General features: G+C 31.9%; 2 protein-coding genes across 2 annotated transcripts in view; one reads left to right on the top strand and one right to left on the bottom strand.

Annotated features, from left to right (window-relative positions):
- LOC143914278 (organic cation transporter-like protein) overlaps positions 1–16,479 on the top strand; it is a 474,519-nt gene that overhangs the window by 196,246 nt on the left and 261,794 nt on the right. The gene's annotated exons all lie outside the window — the stretch shown is intronic.
- LOC143914705 (uncharacterized) overlaps positions 1–16,479 on the bottom strand; it is a 95,384-nt gene that overhangs the window by 55,627 nt on the left and 23,278 nt on the right. Inside the window, exon 8 of the mRNA XM_077435005.1 lies at positions 7,275–7,375. Within this exon, the coding sequence (XP_077291131.1) occupies positions 7,275–7,375 (101 nt within the window). The remainder of the gene's footprint in view (positions 1–7,274; positions 7,376–16,479) is intronic.

Here is a 16,479-nt window from a genome sequence, read left to right as displayed (position 1 = left end):
CAAATTGCTTCCTATCACTAAGATAAGAAGCAAAGAGTTTAAGAAGACGTGGAGAAAAGCCCACTTCAGCTAATCTGATCATAAGAGCGTCATTGTTGACAAGATCAAATGCTTTTCGAAAGTCAAAGTAGGCTACATCAACTTGTTGTCCACGGTCAACTTTAGACATGGTATAATATGAAAAGCAGGCAAGATTAGTGGTAGTGGAACGACATGGTGAAAAACCATGCTGCTCATCACACAACAATCTTTTGAACTGCAAAAGAATCAAACGGTGAAGGATATTATCAAAAATTTTGGGAATAGCCGAGATGATAGCAATAGGTCTGTAATTTTCAACCTCATTTTTAGAGCCACTTTTATGAATGGGAATGACTCTAGATAATTTCCATTTTTCAGGATAATTACCAGAACCCAGAATAAGGTTAAAAATAAACTGAAGAGGCTCTAAGAGCGAATTACAGCATGCCTTTAATACGTCAGGGGGCACACCGTCAGGCCCAACAGACCCTTATAAAAATTATAATATACATATACTGATATATGTATATGTATACATATACTGATATATGTATATGTATACTACCCGCTTTTCATATGTATTCAAGTTAACGAACATTTTCGAGTTTTCGACCTTTCGATACGGTGACGGTCACCGCTATTTTCCATATGCTCTTTATGTATATTTATCATAATTGGTGTGCCTTTTTCACTACTTATACATACACACATATGTATGTACAGTGGCGGACTGGGACTGAAATCAGTGCATGCCAGGAGTCAAAGGGGGCCCCACCCAGGGTTAAAATAATTTGTCCCCCCCCCCCATATAACAAAATTTTCTTCTTTCCATAACGCTAAAAATCAAGGGAAATTTTTTTTTTTCAAAATTTCCAAATTCAAATTTTCAAAATTTCCAAAATAAACAAATTTAGGTACAAGAAAAATGGCAAAAGCAAAATAGATCCATAAATTATATTGTAAATATAATGCATCATAAAAAAATGCGGCATAAAAGCGGCTTTTACTTTCGGTAGAAAACAATCAGGGACGTCATTTCAGCTTTTTCTTTGGGGGGCAGGGCAGGCAAAGATTGGTCAAATTGAATTTTTTTTCAAAAAATCTTTTTTATATCGGAATAAAAATGGAAAATATTCTTTACCTTATTGAGTTATAAAATATGAAAAAAATAAGCTTATTTTTGAAAAAGTAATTATAAAAAAATATTATGTAAAAAGAGAAAAAAGCGCCGCAGGCGAAAATTTTTTTCCACAAATCTTTACATAGTTAACATTAATCGACCATCAAACTGATTCTCCAAAAAACTATCAATTAACTTAATTTCTACCGACTGTCTTGTCACTTTATCTATGTACATATGTACGTAATAATATTAGATAAAGTTTTGTTTTGTTTTTTTTTCAAAGCACATAGCAGCGATTATTTTATTAGTTACCCAAAAGTAACATACATAAGAAATACACGTAGCATTCATAAATCCATAGTATCTCATTAATCATTAAATTCATAATATTTTCTAAATTCACACTATTCCTTAATTTAGGCGAGTGCCCCCCTATGGCCCCCCCCAAATTACGTCCCTGAAAAAAATGCATAATATTTTCAATTAATGTTAATCGAAAATCGGGATTTTGGGGAGGGGGCCCCTATGCTATATTTCTATTTACATGGGTGTGTCTAGATTAGGAATAGATTTTATATTCGGAAACTGTATAAAATTGTGTATTTAAATCTTACTATATCATCGAAGTATAATCAAATGTTATTTTGAAAGTATGAAGTAAATTTAAATCGCTGGTTGATGATGAATCGTCCTATCAAAATTGTTTTAAGCAATTCAGTTTATATTATTCACGAAAATTTGTTTATTCCCATTTTTATTTCAGTAGTTAGTTGTTACATATGTAGGTATTGGTATATACATAATCTTGACGTTGGAATAGGCCCGGCAAAAGGGCCCACGCAAATGTTGAAACTTACATTTCAAGCCTAATAAAAAAAGTTAACCGATCCTTGGGCTGTTAAAGCAGGTATTAGTTATTTGTGTATATCGTAAGAAATTTGTTTTGTTGATATACCCAAACTTTAGGTCCTAAAGTTGCAATATCCTATACATTTTTACACACGTGAAATAGTTAAAAAGTTATTTAATTTTACTGAGGGCCCATATTTTCTAACAGATAGTGGGGCCCACATGCCATTGGGCATGTTCGCTTGTATGGCCAGTCCGCCACTGTGTATGTACATACATATGTATATCTTTCTCTTCGGTCTTCATTCAAACATGTGTATAATCTTGATAATGGATCTATGTAAATTCTTCATTTTAATTTTTGATTCAACATCCCAAGTATAATTTTTTTCTAATAATGGCTACTTTATTAGAAAAAAGTTATACTTCGTGTACAAAATGTGAAAAGAATGTACAAAAGATCTTTTTTTCAACGCAAAGAAAAGATCTTTTCTTTCATCGCAAAGAAAAGATCTTTTTACTGACACTAATAAAGTGACAGATATTAAAAAAGTAATACTCGTGAAACACTTTTCAATTTCATATAATCATTATATAATTTATTTCATTTTTGACACACGAATCAATCGAGTTACTGGTATAAGGTTAAAAATAAAAGAGACGCAACAAAATCAATAAGAATAGAATAAAATATTATATGTTGTGTGAAACAGATTCGATAAATCAAATCGTTCATCTTGACATATGTAAATTTGCATGTCAATAGAGATTTGATACGATCGGATGCAGAATAGCAATGTAGACGTTTATAAAATAAAATTTAACATCTTTGAAACTTGAAAAGCCTCTGAACATTATCGCGGTGCATAAGTAAAGCTTGACAAACTGCACTTTGAACACGTTTCTCAAACTTATACATACGACTTATGATAGCATCGGAATAAACTTTCCCAAAGTATACATACGTGTAAAGTATCGCAATGTTTCACGTGTCGTGTTTTATACACACCGATATATGTCCGTAGAAATTTGTCGTTAAGAATTAAAACTACACTAGAACACTAGAACTTTCAACAGGGAGGTGTTCCTTGATTTTATTTTTGCATGCATGTAAAAATAATGAGAGGGAAGTGAAAAAAAAAAAATGCAACAACAACAACAATAAATAACTCGTATTTCCACGTGTGTTTGTAAATTTATTGGTATACATTTGTACCTATCTTTTTGTCTTACATTATACGAAATAACTTATCTTTCGCAGCGCTCTGCCGGGGAAGATTTAGATGGTCCGGGAAAAGTATGGACTCTGCACGTGGGTTCCAGAAAATTTAAGACGGCACTAAAAAGAAGATTTGACCTACTTCGTTGAATTTTTCCTATATATTTTTTTCTGTATCCGAAAACGAAGTGGAAAACTACCACCGGCAAACAGATTATTATCTACAGTAAATTTTCCGTAGAAAAACATCCTTGCAATCTATCCGCTATTCATATCTTCTACATATATTACTTACAGATCACCATTACTCAACGACAGCTTCAAAAATTGACCTAGAAAAAAAAACAACACCTCCAAAGATTATTTTGAACAAATGCTAACCATTGAATTACGAGTTCGAAATATTTATTTAACTATTTTTCTTTTATATAATATTTACATATTATTGCTCTAAATAAAAAAATATAGAAGAATGTTTAGGTCAAAGCAAAATGCTATGCATAGTATGTACATATATAGCAGTGGCGTGCAGTGAGTTTAAAATTAGGTATGGACAAAAATAATATATAAAAATATATATTTTTAATTTTTAAATTATAATAATCTGAGCGATGATTGTAATTTTTCATTTTTTTGCTAACAGAAATATCCTAGGTAGTCTATCATTTCATAATAGCACCTTGTTTATCTTCAAAACTTAGTCTTTTGAATGATTGTCGAACAATCGATCGAGAATGCAACATTCCAAGACCGTTATTTCTTTCCGCACGCTTTACACTGATTTGTTCTGAAGGAATCGTTTTGTGAGCTGAGTCCCTTGCCGTATTTGTACTAAAAAATTTATGTATAAATGTGGGTTATTTATTTATTTATTTTTAATATACAAGTATACCACAGTGTCTTTACAGGTCATCCCAATATGACACTGTGGCCAGACAATTGGGTAATAAAATTTTAAATGGGTAGTAAAAATAGTTCAGAATCAGACAGATATCAGAATTCTAAGTCTGTCTAAGTCAGAATTCTAAGTAATTCTAAGTCTACGTCAGAATTCAGAAGTCTAAGTGAAAATTCCATAAATGCTTGAAGAGACGAGTAAATTAAAAAAATGTTTTGTCTTCGACGGAACAACTATAAGGGAACATAGCTGAGATGGCGAGTCCGTGCAAGCGAATGACGCGGCGAACCATACTATATCAATCCATTACCACTACCATTACTTCAGGTAGGGTCTATTCCGTTTTCTGAACTTCGCTAGTCTGAGTGGACAATATCAATATGGACAACGATTTAAAGTTATTGTAATTAAATTGTTCATATTTTGAACAGATTTTAAGGGACTAGCTGAGTCCCTCTAGCCCAATGACGGCACGCCACTGTTAGTTATAATTTTTATAAATTATTTTTGTAAAAGAAGAATTAAGCTCTGTTCATACCTACCAGCACGAATTCTTTGGTAAATTCTGAATGGACGCGTATGAATTCGTGATTGTGCAGGTGCGAATGAAATATGAATGCATCCATATAGAATGTACCAAAGAATACTGTCTGTACTTGCAAGATATTTGCTGCTGCCGGTTCGTGTTGGATAGGTATAAACAAACCTTTAAGAGTAACTCCTCATGCAACTATATGTATGTATGTATGAAGGAAAATTAGATTGAATTTTAAATCGAAATTAATTCAAAATACCTTAAATGGAAAATGTTTATTCTCATTGGGACCTCAGCGGAAAACTCAACACATCACAGAAGTGCAAAAAAAGTAAAAAATAGCAGGAGAACGCAATTAGGATTTTCTCGCCGCTCAAAGTGCCGATTCGGTACGAATTAAAGCATTCATCAGCCAGCTGCGGAAAACAGGTCGGAAAAATTGCGCACGTTGAGCTCAGATTTAAAATGGATTAAATAATAAAAAAATAAAATAATCAAACGGAAGGAAGAAGGGGGGGGGGGGATTTAATCGAAGCCGTGTGGATGCTGTTAGACAAGCTTTGGTTGGTCAAGAGGCACAAATTTGTATATGCATATATAAATATATACATAGGTACATACATATAAGTACATACATACCTACGAATGTACAAAATTGGAGTACAAACATGGTAGTGCGGAACGTTAATAATTAGTGAGCGCCGGTTCTCCGGTAGGATATTCCAAACGCCGTGAGCAAAATTTTGTAATTTGAAATTAAATTTTGATTTACGAGATATTTTGATAAATTGTTGCGATAAATTTCCTGTGTACGCCAATCTGCGGTGCGCTTAACGACGTCAATTTTCATCTATGATTCTCGTAAAAAATCTGAATTTCCTATTATATTATACAATTTCATAAACCAGCAGAGCTTGTTTATACTGATGCATAGAAAATGATTTGAATGTAATACCACTTCTTTTTTTTTTTAAAACTGAAACAAACAGCATTACAACGTATACATAATTGACACAAAAAAATTCTAAAGATCAATTAAAACAACGAAATATAAACAAAGAAAAAACATCGAATAATGTAGATATGAGATATATGTATGTATGTATGTAGGTACATACATATATGTATTATATTACCAATACTAAAAAAAACTGGTCAAAAAATATTAATTTAAAGCAAGAACAGGAACAACAAAAAGGATCAAAAAGAAGGAAGGGGAATATTGTTAAAAGAAAAAAGTAAAGATAAAAAACTACATATGTATGTATGTATATAAAAAATAAATTTTGATAGAAGACGGATTAATGTGAAATAATGAAGAATAACGGAGGGACGATGATTGGACATTGGAATAGGATCTTCTAATATATATATATATATATATATATATATATATATATATATATATATATATATATATATATATATATATATATATATATATACATACATACTTGATAAATAAGAAATATCAATTACATAATTATATACATATAAATTATATGAAATAATATCCGTGTGTTTCATTTGTGTGTATGATCCAATTGTGTAAGGCGTAAATTACTCAATTTCATGTCAATAAAACAACTATTGTGTAATTTGTGAAATACCTCTATTGGGAGAGCGCGGTTTTGATAGGGGTAAATGCAACAATGTACCTACATATGTATATGTTTAGTTCCAGGTGTTCGTGCATAGTGCAACAATTTAATGGATGCAAAGCGAAAGTAAGATTCATTACATTTGAAATTCAATGATTCTTCATCAAGTTTGTGTGCGTATTTATATGTATAAATATTTCTATGAGTTACTATGATGATAACCGCCATAGTTCATTTCGAAATGAAATAAAAATAACGTATTCAATCAATCTCAGAATATCAAATGGCAACAAACAGCAAAAGACGTGAGTTGGTAATAAATAGTCAGCCAATATAATGAGATTCCAATAAAATTGAATTTAAATTTCATTTCAATTCCATATTATTATTGGGTAATTAAATAACGGTTGAAGTGAATTTTAACCTGATAAACATGTAATATTGGAATCTCACCGAATAACTCTCTTATTTGAGAGGCCCTAATTAAGTTGGTCTGAGGCTGAGACAAAGGTCCATATGGGTTAATGTTTCAGGGCCGCCACCTGCCTCGGAGACGACGGTTGGAAGTGATGCTGGAATAGTATAAGCATCTAAATAGAACATTAAAAACGCATTGTTACTCATTTGAGCATCATATAAATTCCACACGGTCCTTCTATAAGGGCGCATCACAATAAAACACGATAAATACCTATCGTGTTTGTAGCACATTCAAAGGCCAACCAAATGATATAGTACAATAGACGAGTCAAAATCTCATTATTGAATTCTTAGTACTAATACTATACATACAATATAATGGATCAAAGCAAGTGTCGTTTTATGCTTTGTATTATATTATACTCGGTGAAAGGTGTAGGAAATATTTGCGGATGAATTTCTGCTATTGTGAGGTGTTCAAACGCACGACGGATATAGCTGTTTGCATTGCTCTATTTGCTATAGGCGATTCAATGGCCCGGAGTTCTGTTATCGCCTCTTTTTACAAAGCAGTCAATGAAATGGGGCTATAAAAGAGTAGAACTCACGTGAAAATGTGAAGGGAAGCCCGTCGGTCCACCGGAAGTCACCCTCTGATGTCTTATCCGAAGCTCCCACCCAATAGGCACTGTTTTCTCTGTAGCCGGGACTGAAAATAAAATAAATCACACTGTCATTAATTATTTATTAAAAAAAAACAGAAACAAACAAAATTACAACGTATTTGACACCAAAAAAGTTTTTAATGATTAATAACAACAATGAAAAAGAAAAAAAATAAAACAAATAAGAAAAGTATTGAATAATGGTAGATATGGAATATAGTTATGTACGTATGTCCATTAGGGTACTTCGAAAACAACGAATTTTGAAATTTGTGAACAGCTCTAGTGGGAAAAGAGAGTCTGTATCATGGAGAGTCCGTAAAAAATAATAAAAATCCTAAAAAAAATATATTTTCACTGCCACCAATTAATTATATAATTCAAAAACTTAAACAAAAAATATAAATCATAAATTTGTCACCTAGATTGTAAGGAAAAGAAACGATCATTGTGAAGAAATCTGGAATTGCAGTAGGAATGGAATTTTTTACTTATTCGTTCTTAATTATTAACATACATATGTACATACATATATGCGATAAAAAGGATTCCAAACAGTACTAGCAATTTCCTGGTGACTTCTTACAATAAAACGTTGTGAAAGATTTTATCACAAATCTTTGAAAAGTCAGCATAAATAGCGTTAGTATGACATTTATCTTCCATAGAACATGTTAAAATCAGTAAATTTGAGAAGGTTAGCTTCTACTGATTTTTTACTAAGAAAACCATTCGTGGAACCATGTTCGGGAATAATAAATTTATGAAGATTCTCCCTTCTATAGCTCATATATTTTTAATATCGTAATCTATGTACTACTCCTTTTTTATCACTTTTATCACATTAATATGTAATTTCATTTCGATATATAGAAATGAACCAATCTATGTATATATATATACAATATAAACATATATGTATGAATGTAATTATTTATAGATAGATTTATAAACGAGATTCGATCATACGACAATGGATTCTAATATTCCAAAAGATTTTCGAATGACAACTGTCTCAAGAATGTGAGAAGGAAATGAAAATAGAGAATTCGCATAAGGGAATGAAATTACATATTAATGTGATAAAAGTGATAAAAAGGAGTAGTACATAGATTACGATATTAAAAATATATGAGCTATAGAAAGGAGGATATAGTATTTCAAAATGTGTGCAGCATCGAGGCCTGGCAGTATTCACATGCGATAGACCTTGACCTTCTGACGTCTTTAGAAATAAACCGTTGGTGCTGGAGATAGGATGTTCGTTGGAGAAGTGCCAAAGTCCATAGAGTGTTGGTCGTATACTACAAGTTTGCAAAATAGTATTTTCAAAATGGCAGATTAATCGCAAACACAAAAGAAAATTACGAGAGACGCTCGTTTGCTCACGCGTTCTGTTTCGAGAGGAACATTCGTTTATGTGTAATATTTTATTATATAGTGTATTCGCCGGTTTAAATGATAAACGAAAGTACACCATCCTGCAGCTCGTAACCCAGGGGAAATATTGAATAAACTCGGTTCTAGTGACTAAAGGACCTTGGAGAAATACAATGTCATTATTTTGTGCGATAGTCTCCCCCGTGCTAAAATTAATATGATGATCGCTAACTTTCAACTGGCACTTGAAGAAGAAGCTTAAAGTGCCTGCCTGAAAATTCGCGCAACGCTTTTCATGAATATAAAGTTTCCCATATCCAAACAATATAACGAATAAATTATTACACTGTTATCTAAATATACATAATAATAGTAATTTGGGTTCATAGGCAGACATCTAAAATTGATGTATGTAGTTTTAACTAATGGAACCAACTATGTAACATCAGTATTTTTTTGACATAAACAATTTTATAAATCTTTTTTGTACAGTGGAAATGTAAACTCACAAAATTTAATTTGATTTTAAAATGCGTCTTATTATTATAAATTATGTTCAAAATACAGGACAGCCAATCAGAAACGAATTACTGACGCCATTTCGGTTTTATACATATATATAAGATTGCTATAAAAAATATTCACTGACGTCAAAGGTTGGGTCTATTAAGCTTTTTCATATTATTTTCATCTTCTAGTTTTAAGGTTCTGACTATAAAGTTTTTTGTCGATTCAATAGTTGGAAAATGCATTAAAAATCATTGTTATTATATACATACATATATATGTATGTAGGAAAGAACATATTAGGGGAAGTTGTATTGAATTGGTATGTATTTATAGTATTTAATACATATGAAGTAATAAAATTTAGGAATAAACAAGGATAAATAGCTTTTGAATGAATGAACGATTTTTTAAAAGTTTTTCGACAAATTTTACTTTGCTTGAAAAATACAGGTTTTGATTAATGAGTTTTTCAATTGATAAAATCATTTATTTAATCATTAGAAAAGCTAAGCAGAAAATAAAAAGGAAAAAGTTGTACTTATTAATATTACAAAAAAATAACGTGTAATAAATGTATACATATAATACTATTATATATGTATGTATGAATACATACATATATACAAATATACAAATATATGGTTGTTATATATTATATAAAAATATAATAAATATTGTATAAACGTACGTTTGGTAGAGTCTGGATATGGATCTCCAGACACTGGAGTGAATAAGGATATTACATTATGAATTAAAATTGGTACTACAAAAATACATAATGGGATTAAATTATATATATGTATGTATGGTTACGTCAAAATAGATTTAGCACTGTCGACGTATAATACATCAAAGTCTTCTTGATGTATATTAAATTATTAAGTATTAATTTCTTAGCCAAAAGTAATAATTACGCTTTGCCCAAATTCAAATTGCAAAGTTTTCTCCCCTCTCTAAAGCCTCAACGAACGAACCTGAACGCTCGCTTAACTTTGTTTATTAACTTGATTAACGTGTTAGAGTATTATGTGGCTGAAAATATACATATCACCTATTTATATAGTATGATAATAAATGGCTAGATATTTATACGTATATGGAAATCAAAGCGGTTACACAATAATCGCACAAAAAAATTAAATTAAAGTCGTGTGCGGTTAAATCGAACGTCGGATTTTTTTTCAATTCTGCGAGAATTCTTTTTAAGGGTTCGGCAATTTTTTCCAATTTTATTAAGGTACCGCGATCAAATCAAATCGAAGAAATCAGATTGGCAACAAAAGCGGGAAACCGTATCAGACTTGCCTTACTTCTTTCCCACCTAATTTATAAATCGAAGTTTCGCCTACGATACTGATGATGTAATCTATATCGAAATTCATTTCGATTTTATCAGAATGGGGTCGTGTTTTCTATATTATTGTGTTCACTAACGCAAAAATCAATAGTCTATTAGGGTACTGAATAGAAACAGAATAATGCACACAATAACATCGAAATGTACATCGTTTCAGTAATGAGTGGTGTGTTCCACATGTTCATTCCTGTTTACTGAATGGTCATTTACGGCTGATTGTAGATATGTACATTATAGAAAATGATCCAGATACGAAATTGGCCTGGAATTTCGGCAGTCGGTTAGTAAATCTCTCGCGATATAACATCGACCAAGTTAGATGGAAGACTTTGGAGAAAAGTTGAAAATTTCACCCTCACCCATCCACAAAGTTGCGGGCGTTTGAAAAAAAAAAGTATTTTTCTTTTAGACGATTTAATGCGAGAGTGAATTTTGACTGAGGAAAGAGAACAAGAAAAAAAAGAAAACACTCGGATTTGCCTAATTTTCGAATTACGCTCTTTTTTTTAACGTTGTTCTTTTGCGAGAAAATTAATGCTACTCCCTTATTTATATCGCACGTTTATAATTTCGTCTTCCATATAATTCTATTTTTATTAGACAATTTCATTTCCTCGTTATAACTATAGGTTCGTATTTTCTCTTTCATATTATTTTTTATTATACCATATATTATGTACATATGTTGTACACACATATTTATGTATAATATATTGGTATGAATAGAATATGTACACACACACACACACACACATGGTTTGAATAGAATATGTACATAAGTACACATGTATATATGTATATATATATATATATATATACATGTGTACTTATGTATATATAATAATATGATATTATTGGTGTTCAGTTTTGCGTAACTGTCACATGTGCGTAAAATAATATCACATAACATGTATGCATAGTATTATTATAAACATACATATGTATATGTATGTATATACATATGTACATAATATGGCAGTCGGATATTCTAAATCCATCAATTCAGAAACATTTTCGCTCGGGAAAGACACAACTTTCAACCTGAATTGAATTGTTAATGTTCTATAATGTCGAAAAACTGTCAAGTACTAATACATAATAATATATCATTATATTATATGTACATACATATGTTTATCATGAAAAATACAAAGAAACATACCACAACAATAGTTGTGAATTCTTTGGGGATGAACGTATACATATGTACATGTATTCCAAAATCATGCATTTCATTTAGTTATAAAGTCGTTTATATGTCACGAATTGAAAATCTGTTCCATTTTCTATTCTTTAGTTGTTTATTTATTTTAAGTATCTTCAAATCATGGATTTTTTAGATGAATTGTGACGATTTCTACATGTGTATAATAGCTTGAATACATACATAAATAGCTGAAGAGTATAATATTGAAGAGTAAATATATATAAAAATGGCAATGTATTGAAGATTATTTTACGAAAAATATAAAAATAAAGTATATGCTTGAATGGTACCCGAGAGAATGTAAACAAGGTAGGCTTAAGTGCTTTGGACTGATGATGTGGGAAAAATGTCAGGAGGCAGATAAATCAATGTAGACGTAATAAATAGGATGGAAAGGAGAGGATTTCTTCAGTGACGATTTCGAGTACTTTTAAATCCTTTATAAAGCGTAATTGTATTATACAAAAATTCAAAATTACAAGGAATACGTAGTTTCGCTATTGCACGGAAGTAGAGCGGAAGCCAACAATAAAATCCGCTATAGCGGCATTTCTATCTCCTGTGGCTGGAGAAAATTCGAGGGAAATTCCACTAATGTACCGATTTTAAGGCACAACGGTATTAAAGTTTCGCAACTTTAAACGGAAAATTAACATAAGAATCGCCGCGTTCGCACAACCGAATCCCAGTCACGTTACACCATCACACTTCTGAATTATTCTTAGACCACATTTGCATAATTGAAACACTTTAGTATATAATTACATATTTATAACAGGCTCAAATTTAATTTCTGAACGGTCGATGGCCACGTGTTTCGATTAATCTTTATGTGCTCTGAGAAAAATAATTTTTATTCGATGGTGGTGAGAACGTTCAATTGAACGTCCCGGGGATGTTCACCCCATAACTCGTCAATTACCCAATAAAAAGGATCCGGTCCGCAATAAATTTATCGTTACGACGGGGGAGGAGAGCGTTATAAAATCGCAAGGACCATCACAGGGACAAGAGCAATGAAAAGGACGAAAGAAACTCCTCGCAGAGCCTTCAAAAAGGAAGCAAGCGTCCCTTTATAGGCACGAGGACAGAACGACCCTCCGTCAAAGTATCAACACTCAATTTTCCCCCTAGCAGGCGAAGCCTCTGCAAACTCGCCATTTCAATTAAATTAAAATCGCAGAGACAAACTGCTCTAACCGACATCGTTAAGAGCGCTGCGACTCCATCTACCAAAATTAACGCTTTCAAACTCGCACACAGAAATTGTGTATTATAAATTTACCGGTGGACCAAACGTTCAAACGCGATATTAAGTGGTTACGAAACCTCTTGTTTCTTATCGCGGAGCACTCGACACGAGTACCGTTCAAATAAAAAGTACGATTTGGCCCCATAAATGTTCTGGAGAGGAAGCTCACAAGAGACGAGTTATTTATATACGCGTCGCCTAGATAGAATTAAGGTTGCGAGTGTGTACCGGACACAAAAGGGGATGAAAATGAAATTCGGATAAAAAAAAGATTATACGCCATCGCACCGTACTTTTACAATACCCAGAAAAGGTATTACACGATTCGACGACGGATAATAATAATTCGTTACTAAAATCAAAAGGCACTCGTGGTATGTGTATGTCCGGTGTAATAAAATGAATTACTACTACAAAATTAATCCACGACCAAGATTCGTTACGTCAAATACACACAGAGCTATTTTAGCTGTTCTAAAATAGAGGTAGGATTTTGAAATATCGCGAAATAATTTGCGGTGAAGGTCACCGTGTTACAATTTAAGAGCTTTTTCTCACCTCCAGCCCTGGCAGGGACATTAATCGCCAAAGAAGGGAAAACGGCCAAAGAGCGACGGTTTGACTTTTGCGAGTGGGGAAAACTCGGCACGATAGCGGGTTCGCGGAAATTAAAAGCTACAAAACTTTCGCGGTGCGTCCAACTTTTCCGCTACAGCGGAAACGAGTCTGTGGGTTTTGTTTTCTTACAGGTTTGGGTTCTTATATCACATATGATCGATTAAAGGTTGAAATGAAACTATAAATTTCACATTCTATTATATTATATATTCATATAATTTTTTTAATTGTGCATGGGCTTCTTTTTGTACACGATTTTTAGTATGTACCATTAAGTAATAATCCTACATACATTATTTTATATGCCAACATATGTATAATAAATAAATTTAAAACAATGGTCTCTCCATCAATTGCTTTCATTTTAAATCGATAGGCTTTGCATTCATGTACCAAAAACACGTATATTTTACGCAAAGTGAATTCTATTTTAACGAAATAAAATAAAATCCAACATTTTCGCACTACCGAAAAAAGATAAGTGCTTTCACTTGGCCACTCTGCGTAAATGTTTATTTTCATCGTTGGAAAATGGCATGAAACGAGCGGCTATCGCTCACAACTTTGGTCTTATATTCGCATAGTCCCTTTTTTCGGTGTTTTCACTACCGTAAAGCAAAAACACACAAACGATCCACTAAAATAATTTCCAAAATAAACTTCAAAATAAAATTAAGCACATAAACAAAATCAAATAATTAAACGTCACGTGGTGCACCCAGTACACGGACGGTTTTATGTAGAGTTGTCAATCTGAACCGGCTTTGTGACCGGATCTAGAGTGAGCGTCTGAAATCGGACACGCTTCCGGTTCCGGGAAATTACTACGGTTCACCCTGCGTACGTGCAAAGTGTCGAGCTAACCCTTAAATCCCATTACTGCGAAAGCGTATGCGGTGCATTATAATTTCGCGTTTACCGCAGACGAGTGCTTCTGTTAAATTTGGACACGAAACAGACAATAGAATTACACACCCTGTAATTAAATATACAAGGATATGCAATGTGCTAGAGGTAAATTTTGAAAATCGTGGCGATATTTATGCTAGCCGAGTTGTAAATATTTTAATCTACTTTTGATAAAGAATAATTATTTATCAAAAGTAGATTCAAACACTTATTGTAATACGTTTTTGAGATTTTTCTCTATGTACTATGCCTTAAACACTAGCAAAAGGATAGAATAGTACTACAAATACTAACATGAAAAATAATGTGTAAAATAGATTCCTGGGTCATTAGCAATAACTCACAATGGGCCGTAAAAACATACGCCGTGGTTTTAATAAAACTTAATTCAATGTCGTAAAAACAATTTGTGTTTTTAAACCTTCCAAATTTCAAACGCCAAGAAAGTGTTATTTAAAGGATTTAGTTTTGAACTTCTATTTATAGATATCATACCGGTATATCTTGATCTAAAATAGCGATAAAGAAATTCAAATTATGTATATTTCTATAATTTAAAGCTTGACTAATTTTCCGAGGAATTGGTCGATAATATTCCAAATTAATAATAATCAGAAAATGTTTCAAATCCCCAGATATTGAAATTAGCTGGTTTTTTCTCGCGTAGCATCCATATTTATTTCTCAAATTGAATCTCTCGTTCAAATGAATAACACAACGATTGAATATCACCACGACAATTGTAGACAATTGTGAAGAAGCTACAAATGTATATTTTCTTATTTTTAATTTAATTGATAGAAAGTGTTAGAAGCTTTGTTTAATTATCAAAATCCATTATATTTACTGTTACTTAGCGAAAAATACGAGTTTCGGAACTATCATAGCGAGGTTCGGAAAATTTGGTCGATCCATAATGAGTTAAATATAATTCAGATGTACTATGAACATAATATTTGAAAAATAAAAAACTTTCGAAAATCAAAACTTTTGATTAAAAAAATATTTTTAGAACGAATTTAATTTATCTTTTTTTTTTAAACATAACTATAAAATTTCATAATTAAAATAAAACAGTACATATAGTAAATGGCAATGTATTGAGTGGTATAAATTTTCACTGAAAAAAATTTAACTTTGAATTTACGAGATTTGTAAGTTAACGTGACGATATTTCAGATAGCGTTCTAGATATAATAAATACTTAGATAAGTAAGTTTATGACCTGATGTTTTATATACACTATATATTTTTTGAGGGTTCTTTTTGTAAGCCAACCAACTCCTTTTTTTCATTTATTTTATATTCCTCATAAAATCACGAGAAAGCGATAGAAAGTATCATCGGACACACAATTTCTACAGACAGTGATTTTTTTTTTAATAATATATTTCGAGTGCAATATTTTTAAACAAATATACATACATACGTCAAAAACATAAACTTGTTACAAATGTATTCAATGTCTTTAAAAATGTATAATTTTATATTAAAATTGCAGTATCATGCGTATGTTTGTATATAAAAAAGACTTCAATATTAAGCCTACTGGAAAAACTTACAAATAAATTGATTGTAAATTTCCCAGGGGTTCAACAGACCTGTCGGAAGTCGCTAAGGGCTGAAAACCAGTTTTTAAAACACGTGAATGCCTATTTTTAACACTGAATACATTCCGGTCAATGATAATAAATTAAACCGAGGAGAAACGGCCTGACTTCCAAAAACTAGAAGAAAAAAGCCAATTTGGCGTGTTGCCCGGCTAGCTACGGAAAATCGATTTCACGCTCATCTCGATTCCGGCTCACTTCTATAAAATCGATACCTGAAGGAAATTCTAGGGAACACACGTATGGACATACCTAAATCGTATAATACATACGTACATACATGCATACATATGTATGTAGGTGCA

Source organism: Arctopsyche grandis, chromosome 7 (genome assembly GCF_051622035.1).
Source record: "Arctopsyche grandis isolate Sample6627 chromosome 7, ASM5162203v2, whole genome shotgun sequence".
NCBI classification, from domain to species: Eukaryota; Metazoa; Arthropoda; class Insecta; order Trichoptera; family Hydropsychidae; genus Arctopsyche; species Arctopsyche grandis.
This window is presented reverse-complemented; position numbering and strand designations above follow the sequence as displayed.